The sequence below is a fragment of the Crassostrea angulata genome, chromosome 7 (genome assembly GCF_025612915.1).
Source record: "Crassostrea angulata isolate pt1a10 chromosome 7, ASM2561291v2, whole genome shotgun sequence".
Taxonomy (NCBI): domain Eukaryota; kingdom Metazoa; phylum Mollusca; class Bivalvia; order Ostreida; family Ostreidae; genus Magallana; species Magallana angulata.
The window spans coordinates 50,521,961-50,547,761 of record NC_069117.1 but is presented as its reverse complement, the minus strand read 5'-3'; the positions used below and the strand labels follow the sequence as shown (position 1 = coordinate 50,547,761).

General features: G+C 33.3%; 2 protein-coding genes across 9 annotated transcripts in view; one reads left to right on the top strand and one right to left on the bottom strand.

Annotated features, from left to right (window-relative positions):
* Positions 1-12,804: 12,804 nt before the first annotated feature.
* On the top strand, positions 12,805-25,047 carry LOC128191521 (uncharacterized). Of its 7 annotated transcripts, XR_008244437.1 has the most exons (14): positions 12,805-12,911; positions 13,623-13,892; positions 15,340-15,409; positions 15,508-16,287; positions 16,374-16,454; positions 16,578-16,670; positions 16,978-17,142; positions 17,453-17,974; positions 18,246-18,611; positions 18,730-18,774; positions 19,072-19,252; positions 19,933-19,986; positions 20,777-20,794; positions 23,335-23,411. XR_008244437.1 is itself a non-coding variant. In XM_052863631.1 (13 exons), the coding sequence occupies exons 3-12, from the start codon at positions 15,352-15,354 to the stop codon at positions 19,940-19,942; spliced, it is 2,301 nt and encodes a 766-aa protein (XP_052719591.1). In that variant the 5' UTR covers positions 12,806-12,911; positions 13,623-13,892; positions 15,340-15,351; the 3' UTR covers positions 19,943-19,986; positions 20,777-21,139. The 7 variants fall into 7 exon arrangements, 6 of the variants coding, with proteins under 6 accessions (XP_052719591.1, XP_052719586.1, XP_052719588.1 ...); XM_052863631.1 differs by lacking the exon at positions 23,335-23,411 and having other exon boundaries at positions 12,806-12,911; positions 20,777-21,139; XM_052863626.1 differs by lacking the exons at positions 12,805-12,911; positions 17,453-17,974; positions 18,246-18,611; positions 18,730-18,774; positions 19,072-19,252 and adding exons at positions 24,212-24,279; positions 24,369-25,047 and having other exon boundaries at positions 13,653-13,892; positions 23,335-24,033.
* A 304-nt stretch (positions 25,048-25,351) lies between these two features.
* LOC128191520 (collagen alpha-2(IV) chain-like) overlaps positions 25,352-25,801 on the bottom strand; it is a 36,256-nt gene continuing 35,806 nt past the window's right edge. For both annotated transcript variants that reach the window (XM_052863624.1, XM_052863623.1), the window contains 2 exons: positions 25,719-25,761; positions 25,352-25,459 (listed from right to left, as the gene is read on the bottom strand). The gene's annotated coding sequence lies outside the window, so the exon portion shown is untranslated. The remainder of the gene's footprint in view (positions 25,460-25,718; positions 25,762-25,801) is intronic.

Sequence of the window (25,801 nt, the reverse complement as noted above, 5' to 3'; positions counted from 1 at the left end):
TTTACGCGTACATGTACATATTGAAAAGCGCATTTATTTTTTACTACATATGCAGCAGTGTAAAAATTTTATAGAAAATTTTAGCTATCTAGTATCAAATAAATTGTGATAAATTTAGTTTCATCCCAAATTGATTTGGTGTTGAATAACCATTATTTGATGATTGATTTATCCTTGTTTAAGCGTTTCATAGAACGAGAAAAAATCATTAAACGAGAAAAAAATAATAAGACACGTTAATGAATTACATGACAAATCATCATTTTTAAAAGTGACTTAAGTCTCAAACAATGTCACTTAACCTTTTTTCATGTACAATGAAGAAGCTCTACAATGATTAAGGTGGGGGTCCAGTAACTACAGTTAATTGGACAGACAGGTGCCAAATGCCACACTACTTCACGCCTACGTGGGATCCGCGCCACAGATTGTGCGTGTTTATGTTTAGTCGTCAACACCATTGCGGTGGTGGTATCTCTATTAGACAGGCATAAAACAGGTCCATGTTTTGTACAAATAGGTGGAGACAATAAAACAACGCTTTACGTCAGGGATACTTATAGAACAAATTCAACATTGTCTATTCCAGGTATTTATGTCCAAAAAATCTACACGAAGAAAACACGGTATTCCACCAAAATCAAAGCGTCTGTCATCTCTCTATTTACTATACTACCAGCTATAATATTAAAGATAACTTCTTTTTTCCACCATTGTTTGAAAATAAAATCAGATTATATTTCTGACCAAATTTATAAGAAAACAGTTTCATTCTTTAGATAAATATATGGATATATACACTCATCCTATTGAATTATGCTTAATAATAAATTCGGCAAACTTAGCCTTTATTGACCCGATACATCGATTACTGTTAGCATTTTTTAATATACCGCGAACTTTTAACTTTGGTGTGCTGTAAAAATAATTTAGTTTTTTGTGAGTTGATCAAAGGCAACAAATGACGCGTTTTATATGTAGAAGATTTTGCCTGGCATGCAGCACTCCTAAATTCCTACTGATCATAGAAGAAAACAAGTAATCCTGAAAGGTGATATACAGTACTTGCCAACTTTAATTTCCACAATAAGATTCACTTCTTTCAGCTAAGGATTATCTCACGTACAAGATAAAAGGGAGCTATAAAGAATGGATTGTCATTGATACAATGTCATGTAATTCAGGTTTTAAATTCAAATTATAATTCAGTATATATAGTATGCAATTGTTTGGTTTAAGTTATCACGCAAGGCATATGACGGTGTGTTATACAAGTAGATACAATTTTCAACATCTACAAAAGTTTCTTTACAATGCTTTGGTATGCCATTTTTAATAGGCAACCAGAATTTGAGTGTCATTCGTAGAGTTATATGCGAGTTACAGAGCTTATAATTCTTTGCTATGTTAACAATTTTAAGTAACTTTTGTTTACATTTCGGATGTTGACATGAAAATTCCAGTTTAAGACCTAAAATAAATGTGTTAAACGTCAGAAGCTATTTATTTATCCTTAAATGAATAAAAAGTAAAAAGGATATACAAATTAGCGTGAAAAATACTTTTTACTGGCCAGGTACATTGAACCTAAGTAAACAAGCATTCTGAGAGTACTGCATAAGCAATACACGTCCCCTACCGGTTTGTAATATCTATGAAAGCTTCGAAACATACATCTATTTCAAAACTATTATAAACGAGATGCTATGCTTTAATCAGAGATAAAAAAAACAGAGGAAGTTCAAACTACATAGTTGATATAAAAATTAATTTAAAAATGGTTCAAATAATACTCTTTATTTTATCTCCAGTAATTTCGCTAAGTTCATGAAGTATTTGCTGGTAGAAATTTGTGAAAACAATGCACTGTTATGCAGAATATCATTTAAATCTTACCGTCTTCTGTACCCCGAATCAACAGACCAACCCAATAACGAACCCGATTGTAATAATACAGAAAACTCTGTCGATTAAATTTACAACACAATGCTTGACACTATTTTACAGAACTTATTTTTTTGTTAGAAACAATAAAAGGAATGGTACAAGAAATGCACGATAATATGTTTTACGGTGTGACCGTTGGGGCGAGCGCAGAAGGAACCACACATCTGTCATCATTGTTAAATGCAACCCGTGGACTTGCCCTAACCAAAAAACTTTGGCTTTGTCTCGAAAACTTAAATTACCACCGCAAGGAACCCGAAATTATCAAACTTTTATTCCAATGGCCCCTTCCTAGTCTGATACACTTAAACAAACTACCACTGAGCATTAATAAAATGTTAAACAGACTTACATTGTATTAAAATATTTTGATAAACACAACGCCGTTTTTTTTATGTAGATACAATTATGTTTTATCTTTTCTTTACCTTTTAATAATGATCATTAAAATCAGTAAAAATAAATTTTGTCTGTTATTTCTCATTTTGTTCCTTGTTGTAACCCGTGTTTTAATTATTTTCCTCAGTGACATTAATTTTATTTTAAATCTTTTTAATTTTTGTACGCTTTATAAGCGTTGTAGACATGTGCCCTCACCCCTTTCTTAGTGTGTGATATCCAATATTATTTGACCACATATGCAACTATATAACAAATACATGTACCGGTAGATATTTTAACAGTTTATCTATTCATTACAAAATGACGTGGCTGCACGTAGATCTAATAATGATTAGACTTTTCTTTCTTAATAATTTTTTGTCACCTACCTAACGTATGCATATATGATTGGATCAATATGACAATAAATTTAGCATGGAACTTGCATGTGTATTTACTAAGCAAAAAAAAAAAATCATCAAAACAAAACTAATCAGCCAAAGAGTCACCGTTAACACTGATACTGAGTACTTCCTACATGATCCAGTACATATGCTTGATCCACCTCTAAATGTATCGCGGGAAATATTAAAACGCGAGATCTTTGTGACGTCATAGTTAACATTCTTTTGCGCTCGACAGTTTTCGTAAATTGTCGGACAAATTCGGAGAAGGAAATGACGTCATATGTCAGCAAAAGTACAGGTTTTTTTTGTAAGCTTATGTGTTGTTTACTGTAATGTTTTTAGAAGGATTTTTTTATTGTTAAATGAAAATGATGTATGCGATGTAGAGGTAAGAATTTTCCGTAGAAACACTTTCTGTTCCACCATGTTGCTATGGTTTGTTCCCGTTTTGCACACATTTGAAAATTAGGTATCGAAAAAATGTGTGCGAAACGGGAATTTTACCAGGTGAGATAATTGCTTAATTGCTATAGTCTATATCACAATTCCTGCGAGGGCATTTGACAATAAAATAAATAATACATCTTTACTTGCAATTGAAATTTACACGTATTTTATGTTACAATATAACTCGCATAAAAGCACATTTACATAATAATGGACATCCATATTCATGAATTTGATTTCAAACATCAATTTGGTCATGAACAATTTCGTTATTTTTTTTAAACAAGAAAGATTATTGCAAAAATGTTGAATATGTAGCACCTTTGTTTCGCTTACTCCCTATAGAAAGTACATGTACATGCTAAAAATTTGAAGAGAAAATATCATATGTTAATCTTTAATCATTGCTTTTGCTGACATAAATGGTAGAAATGTGTCTAGTGAAAACGCTGCTAAATATTTTTCATTTATGTTGTGTTATATCTTGAATAATCGAAGAAAATAGACAAACTGTATGATGATAAATAGGCAATTTTATATGCATGCTTCAAAAACTGTAACGATTATTCCACAAAACCTATCAGATGTAGACCTAATTCATGCATTTTCAACCTTTTTCAGTTTGACGTATATCGCATCAATATTAAAATATTATTTTTGTCAGATTTTTTATGTATTTAACCTCTGATTTGAAAAACTAGAAAGTGACCCGCCATATACTAAAGCGGTAATGTCATAAGAACTACTGTCAAGGTCGCTACTTCAAACATTGAAATATTTTGTGATAAAGATCTACAGGTTTTCTTTCATTAAATTCTTTCTGTTGATACCAAACAATCAATTATAAACATGCGTTTTACATAATTTGCAACTCAATTGTAAAAAGAGACACGGAGAACCTCATATGACTGTCTATGTAGTTTTCCCCTTCATCATATAATTATCCATTGAATCAGCTTCCAATTGGCTTTGGACCAGCAATTTTTCCTAATTCATTTGGTTTTATATTTAAGGTAAATGGACAAAAATGTAAAAGTCAATTCATCTAATCTAATCATCTTTATTTATCAGACTTTTTAAATATATCATTATCTTTATTTTATCAAACGAAAAAAAAAATGGTGATAGTTATTAGACCTAAAACATAACAAAATATCAGTATTCTTCTTGTTTTATCGTTAAGGCACTGTTAAAACACAGGTAAAAATCCAGGTAAAATCTTTGACCGAAAGCAGACTATAATTGCTATCACAACACAAATCACACCTATTGTTCTATACCCAATTATCAAATGTGTGCAAAACGGGAACACACCGTTGCTATGCAGCGCAAAGGATCACTGGGATAGTAGAACGTTTTCACGTGGCCTCATAAAATTTTCTTTGAACAATGTGCAGATTTCAACTCGAATTTCCTCCGTTCGTACACGTTGTCTATGGAGCTCGCTACGCGAGCGGCGCTTCGCGCCGCCTCGCTGCGCTCGCTATTACTACTGACTACATACTTTCCTCGTTTATTCAATACACACCGAACCCGATAACGAACCCGAACATTAAAAAATTGGAATATAAAAAAAAACCATGTCAACCAGACGCTACAAAAGTGTAAACTTGATCTGTAGTTTGACATTTTGAAGCTGTTCAGCAAAGAGCTAGAGCCACGAAGCATCAAAATGTGCCTTAAAATTTTCACAAAACTCAAGTTTGAAACAATACAAATTGTAATTACTTATAATGTAGGGCACAATATTCTGCTTCTATGCATATGGAATTTTTTCACTTCAGCCCCACCATTTAGCACATGCGCATCACCAAACATACTATGATCGTTAAAAATAGCTGAAAAATTGTAGATTTTACTGCAGTTTTTCCCAAATTTGAATGTGGCCACACTTGAGTACCTCTTTGAAACTTTTAAAACTGAGAGATATTGTATAAATGCTTCTGCCTGCAAAATTTCGTAGAGGTACTCAAGTGTGGCCAATATGTATTTTACAAATTTTGAAAATTTAAGTATCAGAAAATAAAACAGACCACTCTATTTTAGGGAAATTATTTGCTTCCTTTTTATTGAAATAACAGAATTTAATTAATAATGATAAAGAATTATTTCAGATTATTTACAAAATCATCATTTTATTAAATATTTGAGGAAGAAATGCATATAAACTGAACTTTAACATGTTTTATCTAGTAATTTTATACTGTGTATTCATGCTTACATCGTACATCATCAATGACGTCATAGTTTGACGTTTGCGACGTCAGTTGAGTCTGTACATAGAATATTGAGTTCTTTCAGTATTTTGCCCAAAAAATTTACTAGTAAAGTCTGCATTTTTAAAAAGCATTATTTCTATGTACCACGGTATTATTCAAGGGCAGTAGAATACATGAATACATGAGATACATGAACATTGTTAACAAACAGGGAAAAACTAAATTATGGCAAAGTTAACATTGTACGTACGTAAGTAAATATATATTCCTATACCTTTATGTATAATAATCAATAGCATGTATAAGTAGCCAGTTGTGGGATTTTTGTCAAACGGTGAAATGCATTAAACGAAAGGAAAGATGCAAGCGATTTTTTTTTACACAAGTACTTGTTCCTGAATACCGCGGGAGAAAGACAGTCGACATCACGTGTAAACATGTACATATATGATAAACTTAACTTATTCCGTCAAAAAACTTGATTATTTAATTCGTAAGTACAGCTGTAATTGAATATTAAGCCATCGTCCCTAGCATAAAAACATTTTGCCAATGCATATGTCTTTTCTTTATCAGCCACCTGTTGATCAGTGTTGATTCGTCGCATGGTCAATGTATTTCCGGTGAACCGTTACATGCAGTTACACTCCTTTCTTAAAAGTTCGATTGTGTCCGTTTCGATAAAGACGGCTTTTGGTATACACAGCTTAGAATACATTATCAGCATGTTCACTATATAGAAGTCTAATCCCAATTGCGATGTCTTTGTTGATAATTTGTCCAATAAAATAAACAATCACCCTAAATGTGTGCACATCAGTGTCTTACTTTTGCCTATAAAATTCTCGATTGAAATTATCTTCGATCACTTTATGCGTATTAAATCTCATCAAAGTTTTTCTTGTATGGCATATAGAAAAAATTCAGATTGCCGGGCCCTTTCTTTAAAAAAAAAAACGATGCGTACAGAGAGATTTAAAACAGTATTTGTTTCCATTCAATCCCCCCCCCCCTTCCCTACCCTCTAAAAAAATCGATGTACGGCCCAGTTTATTACAAATCTATATATATGATAACACAAATTCTACATGCTTGCTATCAATTCGACTTTTCAAGACAATTTAACGACATTATTTATGTGCTACTGCTTGATGTTTTAAATAAAAATGTTCATTTTAACCTATCTTCGCTTCAAAATAGTAAACCCACATTCTCTCTCTCTCTCTCTCTCTCTCTCTCTCTCTCTCTCTCTCTCTCTCTCTCTCTCTCTCTCTCTCTCTCTCTCTCTCTCTCTCTCTCTCTCTCTATCTCTCTCTCTCTCTCTCTCTCTCTGAAATATGATCTTAATTCTCAAGACATTTACGGATAGCTTATCACTTGTAACAATTCTCAAAAGACATGAATATCACTAGAAAAAATGAAATGTTAATGAATAGACGTTATGGCATATATAAAGAATAATAAACTCATAAAAATATTTTTAAAGAAATCGATATTCTTTTTTCATTTAATTTATGAACATTAAAACACTGCTGTAATGTCATTCCCTTGTTCCAGCAGTCAAGAATTTTACTTATGACAGTCCGATATATTACAGAGCTTCTTAATATCAGACCATTACCAGTGGTTACAATACTGTTATTCTTTAAAATTGGACTGTCTCAGGAATCAACAATGATATTCAATGGAGTGATTTAAGTACTATATATGCCTCAAACACTTCTGTATGAAAAAATATCACAGTTCTCGGTCCTATAACAGGCCTCGAAACTGCTTTCGCCATACTAGTATATCCATTACATATACACAGTCGCTAAAAGGTTTTATTTTTCACTTGAACAGTTCGTGAAAGGTGAGCACACAGTGAGTGCACTCTAAACGAACGGCGAGTGCACGCTGAGCCGAATTTGGATAGCGCTTATGGACGGTGAACTGTGAGCGTAAGCAGAGCGCAAACGCAAGCGCAAAGTGAACGGTGAACGATATATGTCCTCTATGTGAACGCAAGATGAACGATTTATTCGGAGTGCTCCGGGAGGTATTGTTACATTGTGTTTCGTTGGTAATCAGGAAATAATAACAATAAACTACATGTTTGTATTGTTATAAGCCTAAATATAATATTATCTGACTAAACAATAAGTGAACACTAAACGAACGCAGTGAGCGCAAGGCGAAATCTTTGTGAACGCACGGTGGGCGTTTTGTGAACGATGAGCGGGAGCGGAGCGGAGAGCTGGCGCAAGTGAACGCACGGTGAGCGCACATGAACGCACGGTGAGACCAAGGGAAAATGGGAAAATAAAACATTTCAAGGGACTGAACCCTGGCATCTAACTGCTGTAAAGCGCCAGGATTGGCTGAAAATATCGAAGCCTTGAAACAAGTAAAATAATCATGCAGAATAATGTACACAGACTGTTACAGTAATGCATTAAAATTCGAGATTACATACATCTCTATTAAATTCAATTACCGTATCTCTGTCATATTTATATATTTATTTTTAATTATTTGTGATTACATTGGTAGAATTCATTGATTAATCCTCAGTTATATACTGCGCATCATCAGCATTACTTCATGCAGTTTCAAATTGCAGAAAAAAGAACTTTTATGACACCGACTTATTTAAATGTACCGCCGTTTTATTGACCTTCAGCACTGGTCCCTGTAATATTTTTTAAACTTTATTGTAAATAAGCTTTTCATGGTTTTCATGGTCATGGTATTTTCATCAAATAAATTTATTTTCATAAATTAATTATAATGTCTACATGATAATTTTATTTGTTTTGTGTTTATTTTATTAGATTCAAGTCATACGTAGTTTTATCATTTCATGACGTTACTTAACAAAAATGACGTCTGTTCTACATTTTTCGTCAAAACAATGCCATATTGTAAACTCCGTTAATAAAAAAGTATGATAGATATCGAAAAAAGAAAAACAGTTATGAAAAGCTAAGATTCCACCCTATATTTTACCAAAATATGGTAATATTTAATGATAGGGCAATTTTTGATGCTTCGTGGCTCTAGCTCTTTCATATTATTCCCCAACCGCATAAAGAAAAACAGTGTGTAAAACTGAAGTGGGACATACAGACAGACAAACAGACGGACGGACGGACGGACAGACGGACTGACGGACGCAGAGGAAAGCTATACAGCCATTCTCCAGAAATGGTTCCAATTATGATATAATGTTGTCGCCAGCATTGATCACAAAATTATTATTTGCCGTTTAATGTATTTGGCTGATACTTTTCTCAGGAGATATCTACAGTAAAAATTACAAATTTTGATACCAAACAATATGCATTTGAAGTGTCAAATAATGTCAAATTATTTCAATAAAAAATCGGTTTGTGTATTTTTCAGCATGTCGCACGTGAATATTTCAATTTTACTGCAATACTAAATAGCATTACGGTGATGAAAGAGACAATTAAAACTCATTTTTTATTTCAGCATCACATATCGTGTTTTGTCAGTAAACACCTGTTGATAACAATCTTTTCTTTCTTTTTTCCCCCCGATTTATATATTGTCGCTGAAACCGTCCTGATTTCCGTAACACGTGTTTGACTTAAAAGTAAGCGATGATATTCAAAACAATATCTATTGATATTATAGTAATTGAATGTCATAGGCATGTTAAAAGAAAAATATATACAATTTACAGTCGAAAATCTATGCGTATTTTAAATCATCGATTATATAATTGAAAATTGAGTTTGACGCATTTCAAAGCCTGACTTCCGTAACGCAATTTTCAACTAAATTCATGGCATTTGAAAAACTTATTCATGATGCCTTTCGAGAACACAGTGTTCCAAAGCTATCTATCATCATCTGTAGAAAAATAATGTAATAGCATGGTACAGTGAGAGGAAAATTTACTAAAACCCCTGACCGGCGTAACGTATGACATCCGTAACAGTATTTTCAATCAGTGATATAGGGCTCGGTTTTCCATCGATAATAATTTGGAGTGTTCAGCGAAACAGAACATGAGTTTAGAAAGTAAAGGAATGTTGATATTCTTAACTGAAGCAATTAATATTTTGATACAAAGTGCATTTTTGAGAAAAATATGATGAGAGTGTGCTAAACTATCGAAAAAATATGAATCATTATGTGTGGATTTATCTGTTTTAGTTTATTTTTATTTGCAAGAGATATATCAGTTGCAGATTAAAACCAATTCACCTAAGACAATTTATCATTTGACAATATTGTTTAAATACTTGCTGCAGCGTTACGGATATCAGGGGAAAAAACAGATTTGTCATCTATTCATTCCAGTGCTTCTTATGTATATTTTCCACGACAGATAATCTATTCTTATGTTTTAAAATCAACAAAGTGGTCATTTTTCATGTAATATTAGCATAATATGCTATTTAAAGTTTACTGTATTGAAATATAGTGCATCAAGCTTATTGTTTTCTACAACATGTGATTTAATAAAAAAAAATATCAGGTGACCAAAATATATTTGGCTTTTCAAGGTTGTATTAATATGCATGCATGTTTATATCGAAATGGTATTATTCCCGGATCAGAATATTTGATAAATACTCTGTTCATGATTTTTTTTCTAAACATGATTAGTTACGGATGTCAGTTTTTTAAGAACTAATACCCGAAACTTAAACTAGTAAGAGTTTATATATACTTGCGAAAAACAGACCTTATTTAGTTGACTTATTAGTAACAATGCATATACATATGTATATATATGCATTAATACATTATATGCGTATATACATTAATGCAAAGCAGGCAAACATGGAGAAACATAAGTGAAAATCCGAAAAAGGTGAGATGTGGATTCAGTCAACCCATATTTTAATGGGGATAAGACCCCAGTTCCTCCACATAAAAAAGGAAGTTTAGGAAGATATAACCAATAAATTTCATGACTATTTAAAACATCATAGGAGTAGATATTTGTGAAATGATAATCTCTGACATCCGTAACGAACCATCCAAGCTTTTTATCAAATCTAAAAAGACAACTGATTTATATGTTTGACTTTTTACCGGTATATTTCATAATAGTGTTTGGTACATCCATCAGAGCATGCAATTTTAATACAATTAGGTATTTCACTATTTAAAACCGATATTTCATGTCAACATTTTTAAATCAATGCAATGTTGATTACATACTAATTAGAGGAAAGAAATTTGTTAAAAAGCGTGCTTATTAAGTTAAAAATGTATTTTCTACAATGAATAACCTGTTTTTGATTTTTATTCGCTAATATTTGGTTGTAAAATGTATTGGAAAAAATATTCTCCAAGAAAAAGGTAATTTGCTAACTTCCGTAACTTTGGGCCATTATCTTTAAAAATCCCTCTGACATCAATTTGTGATGTACAATTTCTCAACATCTCTATATTAATGTTCTGTTGTTTCAATATTTTAATTAAAATCATTGAACATATGAAATTGTTCCTAGTTTACATTGGAACTTGAATGAAAGATGATGCATTATTTTCTTTTTTATTGTTGAAAATAAAAATTTTCTTAAAATAAAGATATTTTTGAAAATATGTTCCCCTTAAATTTAAATTCTTCATGATTCTGTCAAATATGTCATTCGTATTCAATATGATATCAAACAAAGTGGCTAGTGAAGTTTACTGTTATTGTACAGGCCGAGGATTAGTTGCATTAATTCACTTCTGACTTCCGTAACAGGGTTTTTAATATGGTCTTCAAAATCAAATATTTCGTAAACGAAGAAATTTTGGTGAGTCAAATTTCATATTTATATCGGCGAATAGTTGTACTTCAATATTATTACAATTAAAACACGAATATCAAAAGTTCATTTTTCACTGAAAGCAATCCCATATTTGGAACCATTTCTGGAGAATGGCTGTATAGTCCCCTCCGGTGAAACCGGTAAGGGACGAACAAAAACAGGGCATGCGCACGGGCTTTGTTTCCACAACAAAGAATTGTGAGCCCTGTATCTTGCGTATAACTCTACGAAGGACTCTCAAGTTTTATTTGATCATTAGCAATGCATTCCTAAAGCATTGTAAATGATAAAAACATAAAAATAGAATTTGACCAAAATCGTGACCATGCCCTTTTACGAAAATGTCAGATAAGTATGTAATCGGTGAAACAAACTCTTGTTGCTATCCTGCCTTTGTTGACTACATGTATTTCAGGAAAATGGAACTTTTCTTTGAGTATTACAAGTTTAGCTTTTTAAAAAAAGTTTATCGTCTTTAGAGCGAGCCCTAAACAGACATTAGTTATCAAAGACAATTTTTCTTTATATAAATGTCACCTTCCTCTACATACCATGGCGTGTGGAACATTTTTATGTCATTATGTGTCTTTTAAGCCTGTGTGTCTAAAATTGAGAAATGCGTACCCGAGCTTGTAAGTTGAGATCGACTATAGTAGGGTAAAAGAGATCTTAGGAAGGGGCGCAGACTCGAATTATTTCGATAAAAGTTATACAGCTGCATTTAGCATTTTGTTTAACAAATATTAGTTTTACCTATCTAATATGCAAACAACTTTACCGATATTAGCCATACCGCATCATTATGGGGTTTTTTTTGTTTTGTCTTTTTTTTTTTTTTTTTTTTTTTTTTTACATTTTTGTATTTGAATACTAGAAAATTAATGAATGAAAAGCAAATAATTTCAATAGACATTATAAAATATTGTTTTAAACTAGTTGGACCTGAAAATCAAAGGGTGAATTTCATACACATCAATTTGTATAGCTTTTCTGTTTTGATTTGAAATCTACGAAATTTGTTAAGTCGTACGTGGAAAATTATCTCCATTGCTCCGAACGGTAATGAGGTGATCAAATACGGTCCTGGTTGATCAAATCCAATAAAGCCTGAGGTCCTTATGATAGATTTGATCATCCCTGACTGTATTTGATTATCTCATAATACCGATGAATAGTCATAAAATGTATTGTGTTTTAAATTACCTAATCGATTTGTAGTGTCATCACAGACAAAGAAAGTAGAACATGTAAATATATATCATTGATTTGATTTGAATATGTTTTATTATGTCAATAAATATGAATATTTGAATTAGGTTGTTGGAGAACATCTGTAAAGACTGAGAAGAGCAACTTATTAGTAAAACAGATAATTACTAATCCAAATTATGAAAACAGACTTATCTATATCTATTGCAATTCTGGTGTCACTATGTGTGAGACCAGCCAGAGATTGCGTAGAAGTGCAGAACTTTGATAAATGTCGTTAATTCATTTAATTGAAGATAAATCTAATTCACCAACTGTAACAAAATATTTCGATTCTTAAGACGAAACAAGTGAGCCAAGTGTCATCTGTCATTGCTTCCCTTCATTGACCGAAATATGTACGGGCTGCACTGGAATATAATTGCGCGTGATTTCTATGAGTTCAGTATTATAGTAGGGTAAATACTGTCACAAAGTAGCAGGATATCGCAATAAATTGAAGGCGTTAAAGATTTCAGGTAATTATGTATTATCTTTAATATTCGTCCTTTAAAAAAGTTTTTTGACTGGACTTGCATTTTGTCTTTTCTTCATTGCTGATTGATTTTTATGTACTTATTTCCACTTCAAGGATGTTTCTCACATAATTCGATTCGTTTAAGGTTTACTTAGGTAAATACCTAAGAGTTATATGTTGTATTCCCTTTTACACCATATTTCTTAGGCATATTTTATCTAGTTTAATGGATAACATATTTTTTAGTCCTACAATCTATTACAAAATAATTGATTTATGTTTAAGTATTTTTCTGAAGGAGGGAGGGTGGCACAAAAGAGAACAATTACTCAAACAGGTGTGACAATTAGAAAACTTTTTTTTTCAGTTTATGCAATTGAAATTGTGATTTAATGTAAATGATAGATATCAATTAAATAAGCCATAATGTAAATGTGTAGTCATTCATCACGTAAAATATCAGCCTAAAATATCAAACAAAAAAACCTCTTTCTGTATAAATCATGCATTAGTAATAAATTCATCAGATACAAAAAACAACACCTCTGATAAATACATACAGTTATCCAGGAAATGATCGTGTTTGTTTTGTAAGACAATTTGTTTTTTGTTACCGAAACGTGTTATACACCCAGCAATAAATCACTGATTGGGATTGCTAATTGAATGAATAATTAAACGTCATTCGCAAACAAAGTGATTACATTTGCAGCCTGGTCGCCTTTTCCGTCGCTTTCAAGTTTTATGGTTGATGTTGAGCACACAGCTTGTTCATACAAGAGTGTGGCACCTATTTTAGAACCTAGCTACAAGACCTGGACATCTGAGGCCGTACGAGCTGTCATATACGCCGTCAAACTCTCATCAAAGACGTCAAGTGGCCCCGTGTCACTGCTGCCCGGTATCCACTAGCAGACGGCCATTGGTAACCCCAACATTAGGGGCTGTTTACAAGTTTAGAAGGATTTCTTTATAAACCTTGGTGAGTACAGTTATAGCCAATTTACATTATAATTGTTTACATTTTAAAGAAATGTATTATTTCAAAGTAAAATTATTTGTATTTTATTATGTAAAGAAAATGTCTAGTGGCATTTTTTAACTTCTATGATTTCGAATTACGCAATACATTTTTTTTTTTTTTTACAAATCTTAACATTTTTGAAACACATTTTCTATTCAAAGTCATGATGGAATATTTAATGGTATAGAAATAAAAATATTATTTTGTATGCAATTTATTTTTGAAAGTATGTTATACTGTTGATGATCTTGTCTTAAAGGTTTTTTGCATAACATAAAATTTCTGCAAAGTGCAAACTTTTCTTCGACTCTTCATTTTATACCCAACGCTTTAAAATGCTACCTCTGCCCAAGAAAAAATGGAAACGTGTAAATAAAAATTGATACACTTATTGTATCTCTTTTTCTTAGGTTATGTTTTGAAGAATTCTTTCACACTTTTTTCATGTCTTTTTAGACAAGACAGTTATTGAGCTTGTAATTATGTTTTATCCGCTCTCCGTGTGACCTTAGGCGCTGTTTCTTCTAACGAAACTACTGTTTGTGACGCAATAATCTGACTTTGCACCATGACAAATGACTTATAGCGAGATATGCGACGTACCATTCATGTCCAGCGTTTGTGATGAGGCAATAAAACAAAGCGATGTATATAGAGATGTTACAGTCTACCATAAATATAGGAATGTGTGATCTTTTAATACTACATGTAGCTGCGCTTTTTTATCGTTTTTTTTAATTCCTTATTCTCTTCTTTAAAAGCACATTTTAGAAACTTTCGTAAAAAGTAGATTGATAGAAATCTTCTTACATGTTACCTTGTCACAATAAATGATCACGTTTGCAAGCATAATTCATTCTTGATAATTTCGTTACTGGCAATCTCGCACCGATACTCTGTAACATTTCACGTTTTCCTGTGCGAATGAATGATTGTGCATGTTTACGCGAGTGTTGGTGACGATGGATGGCACGGCGCTAGTTTTATGACGAGAAATTTCTCTCTGTCCAGCAACGCAGTGCGATTTATTGCAGCATGGCGCTGGCTGCTCTAGCGACGGGGGCGACCGCTCATCGGTTCTCTAGTGGGCGTCAGTTGGAATGTTTGTGGTCTTAGTAGAAGAACAAAAAACCTGTCATCGTATTTGTTCCATCATGGGATAGTGTTCGATAACAGAAAAAAAAACCATAATTGCAATATATAAACATATATCGATGAATCAGGCACATTCAGATTTATGCTGACCAGAATACAAAACCTACAGATAACTACACCAAATACAGTGAGGTGGTTTTAGACAGGTTGTATACATCATTTTGATAATCACATACAAGTACAACCCCCCAAAAAATATGCATTATAGTTTTTCTTTTATCATATACTAAGTTGATTTTTTTCTTTGCAGAAATAAGTCACCATGACAACAATGTTGCAGTGTCTGGTGATACTTCTGTTGTCTGGAATTTCGTTGATAAGTGAGTACATGTACCTTTTTTCAATTTTGAACCTTCGTATTACATCAGATAACAGTGAAGGATATCTAAGATAAACATGTTTCTTTTCATTTGACCAGACGCCCAGAGAACTTTTGGTGGTGCTTTTGATGGAAATGACATGCTAAATGCAAACACTGGGGGTGTAGATGATACACTGCGGGGATTTGATCCAAACATGCGGATTCCAAGGTTCAGAAATCGTCGCCTTGGTGATCTACCACGACCTCTTCAAATGGAGGTCATAAACTCTCTGATAGCAAATGGTGTGAGAGGAAGTCGTGTGGCAAACGGAGTTGTTAATGGAGCTGGTATCAGAACTGGTGGTGTTGATATAAATACAAGAAGATTTGCTGCTAATGGCGCTCAGGGGCGTGGTTTTGGTGTTGACACCTTCACAGCAACTGGGACAAATGGCGGTGGAGTCGGTGCCCGTAGGTTTACTGTTAACAACAGGTTCGGAGATACCCTTTCTTCAACAAGAATTGGAAGAATACCTCCTGCAACCGGCGGCCAAACGATTGATCTGGGAGCAACACGCACCAACGGGAGAATAGGAGGGAGACCCGGGGTCCGTACCACACGTCTGACGGGGGGAATGCCTCGCAGTGGAATCTTGGGAGGACTGGGCAGCAATGTGGACGATCTGTTCCTTGACCCCGTGTCAGGTAGACGAGTGCTTGTGCGGCCCGTTGGTGTCGCTAATAACATTGTAAATCAGAGGACCAATGGAGACGGTGGAATCGGTGGTGGGGTACCCGACATCCCTCCCATGAATGGCTTCAGGGACATGAATGGAGGGAGAAGGTTTCCAACACCAACATTCGCAGGTGGACCACAGGCAAATTTCAGAAGACAACGTAAGATTAAAATTATTTTCAATGTATGTTTTAATTTTTTAACGCATTGAAGCAACTTTTACACGTGATAATTATTTGTTCTGTAGAGCTGCCGATCTTTCCACCCAATGGAATGACAGGACCATCCCGTGTATCAACCTTGAATGAAGGATTTCCAAATGATAGAGGTACTATCTAACAGTTTTGCAGTTAGATTTAATACATTAATGATACATAACTTTACTTATATCTCTTCGTTAGGCCTTTCTCTTTCATACATACAATGGTTTTTACGATGACTCTTTTTACAGTCTCTGCGTTTCCTTTCGGTGGAATTCAAAACGATATAAGTAACAATATGGCACCTCAACCTATCGATCTTAGCTCTTTGGAACCTTTTCCAGGTACCACCTCATCGTGTGTGGTGGATAACAAGCAGTAGCGACTAATTATGTCATCTGTATTAATTTTCATAATTCAGAAAAATGTATTGTAGAAATTAACATATGTTATAATCTAGAGAAACTAATCAGAGCATCTTGTGGAACACTCTCGAAAACACAGAAGTTGAATGAATTCATCATACAAACACTAGACTAAGTCACGTCATCTTCATGTTTGTTGTCTATCTTACTCACCAGTTAATATTAAATATTTGTCTTTGACTACTAACTATGGTTAAACTTTAACACGTTTTGTCCAACCATCTAGACAATATTGGTGGAAGACCTCCATTCAATTTCCCTCCCCCTGGACCTGACGCCGGACGTCCAATGCTTCCCCCTGGCGGCCCACCCCCGGGATTTGCACTCCCACCAGGAATGGGTCGTGTGACCTTCCCACGTCAACCTCCGATGGATAGGCCCGGAACAGGAGGTTAAATTTAGAGTCTAGTTTTAAACTGGTTTTATTTCTCAATTTTGCTTATTCTATTATTACAGCAATAAGAGATATGATGGCGGTCCATACAATTCTTATTTGATTTTATTATATTTAAAAATTTTGAGATGATGGGTTTAGTTTCATCTATCACCATATATTTTTTTTTATTTTAGTTACATAACGGGAAACTGAACCCGCTTGTTTTTCTGCTGTATTCGTTGCTTTTTTTTAATTTTTAAGTTTTTATTATTTCTCATAATAATTTTTGAAAACTTGAGTTGAATATTCTGTGATTTCTGATTAGCATCATCTAGAACTCAACAATCTTCCAACGTAAGATCTTTTGGGACCCCTACACTGTCCAACACTGGGAATCAAAATTTTCAACAGCGAAGAACGGTCAGTTCACGTTTATTTGGGACACCTTCTGTCAACACTGTGCCTGAATCTCGCTCTCTACGCAACTTTCAGTCATTTGGAGCAACTTTTCCTAACACTGCGCCAGGTTCGCGCTCTTTAGGCAATTCACAGTCATTTGGGACTTCCTCTCTTAACACCGGCACAAGTTCCCGTTCCCAGCAACAGCAATCCAGAAACTCATCAGTTGACGTTCAAATCGACGACTTTCTAAGCACCTTAGATGCTTTGATTGCTGCAGAGTCCGCCGCTCGAGGCGTACCAAATTCCCAGAATTTTCCACGAACTTCCGGTTTTGCGCCAGCAAATACTGCTTCTTTCAACACCCCTGACACGGCTAGAGGGTTCAACAATGCACCGGCAAGCTCGCCAACACTCAATGATTTTACGTTGCCAACATCTTTGCCAGGTTAATGATACATAATTTGTCAAAGTTCGGCTTTAAAAATGCATCACCAGTAAGACTAATAGGGTTGGTAGTGATACAATTTCAGATAATTGATTAAGACCACACATGCAGATGACTAATTAGTAAATCCTTATTCATCATCATGGTCGATAAAGAGTAAAAAACGTACATACTTACTTAAAAATCTTTTTAGCGTTTTTTATACACAACTTACAATGAATTAGATGAAAATCATTTATTCACTGAAAGTGATAAGATCTTTAATCTCTAGATCCCCAATTCCGAAGAGACAGCCGTCTGTGGAGTTCTACTGCATCAGGCTCTACTGCCAACGCAATGTTGCCGACAAACGGTGCTCATAGTAGCCAAAACTTTGTCTCAGGAACTGGACATGTTCAGGCAAATACTGGATCGTTGGGTGCCAGAAACACTGCTCTAAATAATAATATTAGAACAAGTTCAAGTTTTGGTTCTTTTGGGGGATCTGCTTTAGCAAGTAACGGGGTTGCTAGTAGCCAAGGAAATGCCCTCTCTTCTGCTTCTCAGAATTTCAATGCAGAAATTCCAAAGCAATCACCCCAAGAAATCCGGAGCGGTGCTCTTCAAGCAGTTCATTCTATAGCCAACACTAACAGAGGTTAATATCACATTTAACGTTCCTATACAATGAATGTTTTTGTCTATTTCACTTCTCTTTTTATCTATCTTTTTCAACCAAGTCGTCAATTCTTTTTTACACTTTTTAATATAAACAGCAACCACTGAAGGTTTTTTCTTGGACGGACAAGGGCCCACCGAAGGTAGAACACCACTGCTTTGCTTTGCTTTGTATGCTTATAATTGTGGCAAATTCTCTCCATAAAACAATTTTGGTTCTTATTTAAGAAGAATACAAATTGAACTTATCTTTTTGCATATTTAAAAAAAGTTAATATATTATCGTTTCCGCAAGACAAATTTGTCATACCATCTGATTTCTCATGTTTCCTGCTTATGTTCTATTTTGCTGGTGACGCAAACGCTTTGGGTATTCTATATTGTCAAGTAAATTGAGAAAACTGAGCTAGTTTTGAACTGAAGAAAATATCTCTTATCAGGATCAACCGTCATAAGTGGAGATTCTTTCATCGACTGGAGTCATTTTAACAAAGCTCTTCAAGATAACGGATTTGAAACCCACATGCCGTCAAGAACGGATATAAACGGAAATATTGTAATGGTGACGCCCTCCACTACCCCATCCCCACAAACCACGCCCACTCCGGGGAGACAATCACGGCGAGTGAAGCAATCCCATTATGCAGTTCTGCTTCGGTTGTTTGCTCGGGATGTTGCGCTATGCAAACGCTTATAAACCTTGTCGCCTTGCCTTTAAATTTTTTTATGGTGCTCGTATAAGATTTTCCTCTCACATTGCTCCGCTTTTTTCAAGTTTTTTGACAGGTTTTTTTTTACACTTGACACTTTTACTGCCAATTGTGTTATTACTCATCTATTTATTTTGTTGGAACAGCACATCGCACTGACATTTTATCATTTTGCCATCACGCAGAATTATAACGTTTACTTAATTTAATACTCAACCTACAGTTTTGAGAATATTGTGTATGACATATCACCAAATTATATAATGATGTAACATTACATAGTTTGTAACATTGAAACGTGTTTGGTGAATGTATTTCATTGCATGATTTAAAGATTGTCATTTATATTTTCAAAAGTGTGTGTATTTATGTTGCATACTTAAAAGGCAGTTGGGAATTATTATTCGGAATGGTGTATAAAATGAATCATTGTAATATGTGTCATTTTTTTCAGAAACGTGATTAATTCTAATTAATTGTTTATATTTTGAACAAATTCAATAAGATAAAGAAAATAAACTTCGTGCAAAATATAATTTGATTGTTAAATGTCAATGATTGTTACTTATCATTTTTTTATGTTTTTAACAGATTTAGGTAATGCACTCACCTTTGATTCCGTCAACCCAGCATTATTCAATACAGGTAGGAAGACTGTCACGTGATTGAATCTTTCGTGCTTGTCAGAACATTTATCAATATTATTGTTTTTAGTATTGACAAAAATAGAATTTTTGATCATGATTAAAACAATTATAAAACTATATATGGCAATCACGTATAGATAATCTTTTAATTTTACATAATAAGTCCTAATGTTTAACTATTATGATGAAACGAATATCAATGGTTTTCAACTCTTGCAAAAGTTCAATATAAGTTTTGTGCAAAGTGAGATTTCCGTGAGAAAGATAACAGTTTCATAAAAACGAACGTGGGCAGATGATAGTGTAATCAATATAATCAATAAGCAAATAATTTGACGGGATCATTAGATATCAGTGAAAAAAAAAAGAAACAAGATAAACTTAATAATTAAAAAAGTATCCTAACAAGCATTTTATACGTTACTTTTTTTATCCTGTCACAAACTATGACAAGAGGAAAAGTCGGGTATTTGATCAATTTCAAATTCGAAGACATGGATTTGTATGTTTAAAACTGATACAGTGATATCTTTTCTCTTGAATGATACATTATATACGATATGAAGTCAATTTTAGAGTTTGCATGCAGCCAATAATATTACTTCTTATAAAAACATTTTTAAGTGGATAAAAATAAATGGTCCTTAACACAAACCCACTGTATTTGAAGGTTGCTGAAAAGCCGTAATAAATGATACAGAGATGGTAAAGAGATGGTAAACATAAGTTAATAACGCTTTAGGCTGCAAGATCCCAGATATAATGGCCCCTCCGTTTTTCTATTGCAGGGATGGATTCCACCTCAGGTTAGCGAGTTGAAGAAGAGCCGGTGTTAGCACTAACATAGATTGTGTATCCATAATCTTTATATATCAGTAGAGTCCATCCATTATGCATTAACGGTGCTGTGAGTCAGTATGTGGGAGCTACATACTAACAGCAGGCTTGTTTAGTACAGTAGTACTAAACTGTGGATTTATGTTCACGTGATTACAGTTTCAATGTCAAACGAACGTTTTGTACATTTCAACGCTGATTTCAATGGACATGTTTTGCGTGGGGAATTTTTCGTTCATAATTTTTTTTGATGGAATGATTTGTGCATTGTTTGTATTAACAAACCAATATATAAATAAAGTAATATTTTTTTAGTTTTGTTTTAGTTCTGGTCATATATACTAATCAGCATGCTCTAGATAAGACTGCGAGCGCACTGCTTATGTACAGAGCTGATAATTTTTTTTTTAAAAATCGCTTTCATATTAATTTGAATCTATATCACTTATAAGTTCAAGGAAAATTTAATTGCATCTATATCTAATTGGAATATGGTGGAGGCCAATATCTGATAGGTTCTCTCAGTAGAAACTTACAAAGTAGACATTTCTATGGTAAAACGTTTGTTAAATTGTAGCATACAATGAATAATAAAAGTGTAACAATATTATAAATATCATCATTCCAGACGAGTTTAATAAAAGTTATTTGATTTAAATGTATTATTACATGAACATTTTTTGAAAAGAACTAAATGAAATTGAAATCATATTAAACTATGAATTTTAATGATGTACTCTGTGAGGACATTTCAAATCTATTAAATACGTAACGTCAAGAATCCCAGTTTAAAAAAATTAAACAGGTTAAAATGAATAAATAAAAACATATATGAGGTTTGCTTTTTAACGTGGTAAAAAACTGATTACATTTTCTTAAAAAAAATTGGAGTGTGAAAAGATGTGACAATACTGAAAATATTATAAATATATATATAATCTTTATTACTTTATGTGTGAAATACTTATGAAAATAAAAAGATAAATAAATTTTAAAAAGAGGCAAATAAACTTTGAGAAACCAAGTAAAAAAGAATTGAGAAAATAAAATTAAATAAACCCTCATGTGGATCGATCGTCAAACTAGGTTGATCTATGTTAGGGGTTGTTGGTGCATTCCGAAGGAAGCTGGGTAGTCAACAATATCAGATATGCATTTAAATTTAAATTATAATGTTTTGGGCCATTTATTAAAGTATAATTAAGATATTTTAGTTTTAAAATTTGAACATTTTGTGTATCTTTATACAAATATCTTTGTCTAGATGAGGTAAATATTGCCTAAAATGACCACGCCCACCCAGTCCTCTTATTGTTGTTGATGTTTTATTTCTGTCCCATACATGAGGTGTTTAATAAAAGGCTTTCCACAGTACGTTGCAAATCAATAATCTATAAGGTAAAAATAATACATTTTGATTGAAGGTCCCAAAGTGTATTTGTAATATTGGTGTTTCAAAAGAGAAAAAAAAAATTAAGTACCCTCTCAACACTAAGAAATAGTTCATGATACAAAAAAATCAAACCACAAATAGATTTACAAAGTGAATTTATTAAAGAATAAAAATTAATTAAAAAAAACAACTAAAATATACTAGTATCATCAAAGATATTACATGCCTAATATATAACAGTTCTTCATCTACTAGAGAAAAAAACTCGGTTTATTCATTTTAATTTAATATAAAGTAAAGCTAAGAATAGTTCAACTGAATAAAATAACAGGGAAGTTGATTCATGTTTAAAGAGGCTGAATTGTTAACAATTTAACCGTCAGATCTACCTAAAATTTTAAGATATGAATTGTGTTAACTATCAACTATATTTCAGTAAAGAAAAAAAATCCATGTAATTATGGTATTTTTCTATATCGTTCTACAGATCTTTTCTTCTAGCGGAGATCTAAAAATAGTAATACCCATCGAACACTTCTAAACACACAAATATCTTGCATTCACGTAAATCAGTAAAGAAAGGGTTTTAAAACATTTCTGTTTCATGTTAGAAAATTATTAAACCAAATAATTGAACATTTTCTATGATTCATGATTCAATAGCTTATAACTTTTTTAAATTTATTTAGAACCATTAAATAAGCAATGAATAATTATTTGGGAATATTATTGATTCTTTCATTAAGGATGAAAATGTGTTTAGTAGTTAAAAAATAATATAATAATGGACACGTAGAATGAAATTTGACTGAATTTAAAAGCCTTAATCAAAATTTTTAGTAGATTAAGTTGCCTTGTCTTGTATAAGAGTCGCAGTTTACTTACAAGGAAATGGAAATCATAATGCAATTTGTCACATCATAATCCAAAACTTTTGACGATTAAATGTAGTCATACAATTAGTTCGACATACGATAAAAGCAATTTAATAAAATCATCTATTTTGATGATAAACATCATTTCAACTCGTGATTTGTTTCCATATAAGAAAATAAAGTAAAATAAATTTAAAAAGTTGTTATTGCACGATAAGATATATTTTTTTCCCTTTTTCAGTCGATACTGATTTTAGGTCAATTGCTCTTCCCCGTGGCACAATAAACCGTGATCCGATCGCACCTTCAGTAAGACGTGGATCCCGGATCAACATTAACCTTCGACCTCTTGGGCCCTCTGGTGGAACAGCGTCTGCTATTGATGACATGTCTCGATCTCGACAATTCAACGTCGATGGTAATGTCGACATCGATATTGGGGTACCAACCTTTAACCGGAGGTTAACAGGGATCGATATACCAGATACCCGGGCAACTATTGACATGACCAGCCGAGTACCAACAACGTCAGGAAGATCAGAAACAGTGAGAACGACAACGAGGATTGACGGAGGCGTCTCTGACGTTACAGGAAGCAGAATAGACCCTATCGATAATACCATAGATGGGGCGGGAATGGCAATCGACGGTTCGTCTGTCAAAACAACCACAATCAAAAGGACTGGATCCAACGGATTAGTTGATTCAAACTCCCAAGGAGTCATTACTCGAACAACTACTACAACTACAAGACGTCTTGCAGAGGCAGGAATAACAGGGGAGTCTGCTGTTTCCATCGAGAAGCAGCTACAAGCCATTGAGCAGCAGCTAGTTGCTGCAGCAGGCGTGGATAGACCTGTGTTTGCCGTCATTCCAATGAATGATCAAGCTAATCAAGCTGATTTCAACGAATTCTTAAGAAATATGACCAATGCTAACCGTAAGTATTGTTTGGCTTTACTACTGTTTTTTCTTTTTTCAGTGCGTCTTTCATTACATCTCTTTCTTTATACAAAAATATCTTAAATATGAAAAATGAATGGATGGGTGGATAAATAAACAGAGTTTTTCCTTTTGATTGAATATCATTAACGTGTATTACGAAAAATTTCTTTCAGAGGTCAATATAATTGATCGAAAATCCGTATCTTCAATAAACAGGGACTCAAGAAATAATGGAATTGGCGTGAGTAAACATAGACTTTTTTAAGAAAGAAAGATAATAACATTTCACCAAACTAGATACTCATTTGATTGTAATATGTTATATTTAAGGTTGATGGTAATTCGAGAAGTTCTATAACTGTCGATGGCGGAGGAGTGGCAAGGGACGGTATTTCAAGAGTTTCCGAATCTAGAAGCAGTAGTTCCAGCTTATTTGATAGTACAAATACTGTCACCAGAACCTCCTCAGGAACCGGCCTAGGTGATTCATCACTTGCAGGATCTGGAACTGGAGGGTCAAGAACGATAACAAAGAAAACAACTATACGCAGGATAAGTCCAGCAGGAAGTGATCTAGGCCTTGATGGGTTCGGTACTGACTTTGGTACTAGTTCAAGTACATCTGTAGTTGGTGATATTGGTACCTCTCTGGGTAATGACATTGGTACCTCTTTCACCGGTGATATCGGTACCTCTGTGGGTGGTGATATTGGAACCTCTTTTGGCACAGACGGAACACAAGGTGGTGGCTTTTCGACTACACGAGTAGAAACTTCCGGAGGAATGACCGGGGGATCTGGAATAATTGACTCAAGTATGACAAATACCGGTCTTGTAGACACCAGCTTACCTTCCTCATCAGTATTCGCGACCGATATGCCAGTCATGAACGATGTTGGTTCTCTGCCAGACCCAATGCTTTTGTAAACACACTTAGTAGATAGTTAAGGAAAAGAAATGAGTTTTAAGTTTGAAAGTTTGACCAAGAAAAGAGGCAATCATTGACTGGATCATTGACTGGACTCATTATGTTAAGTACAGTGTAATTTTCAAACTGAAATCAATCTTTTACGTGACTTAGTGCACCATGGTCAAGCATGGTAGACTTTGAATATTACTCATTTTCATTTAAATGTAATTCATCACATTTTATCTTTTATGTTTATGTATTATAAACAAACTAATTAATGGTTGCTCAAGATCGTTGTATTTTGTAATAAAACATTATTAGAATCAAAACTCTAGGAAAACAGACGACGATTTTCAATTGATACAATTGATCATTACAAAAGAAAAATAATAAAAAACGAATGTTGTATATTCATGAATATATTTTCATATAAATATCATATAAAAAGTATTAAAATATATATGGCATGATGGTTACACGGCGTAATATACACATGACATTGACCTTCCACCTGAAAAGAAGGATTTTTATATCATTTTGTTAGATTTTGTTAAGTTTTACACTACTAGCAACTTTCTCATGCCTTTTTCAATACACAATAATGTTGAAATTAATATTTTTAAAAATGTGCTATAACCATGAATAGATATATTAACCATGGTAAGTCTTAACAAATTATAGAGAGGAATTCTTATATACATTATTTTGAAAATCGTTAATATCAAGATAAGAATGTTAAAAAATGCTAAGCATTAAGATTATAAACTAACCTTTTTCCTGAATTCTATGGTCTATTTTCTATCCAAGGAATAACTGATGAAAGAAAGATATACAAGTACACGTTTAATTTTTT

What these genes read in the sequence shown, in the direction of transcription:
- LOC128191521 (XM_052863626.1), top strand. Translation starts at nt 15,352, where the DNA reads ATGACAACAATGTTGCAGTGTCTGGTGATACTTCTGTTGTCTGGAATT. An exon ending in CTCTTTGGAACCTTTTCCAG is followed by an intron (nt 16,671 to 16,977) that starts GTACCACCTCAT and finishes CCAACCATCTAG; the next exon opens with ACAATATTGGTGGAAGACCT. An exon ending in AAATATGACCAATGCTAACC is followed by an intron (nt 24,034 to 24,211) that starts GTAAGTATTGTT and finishes AATTTCTTTCAG; the next exon opens with AGGTCAATATAATTGATCGA.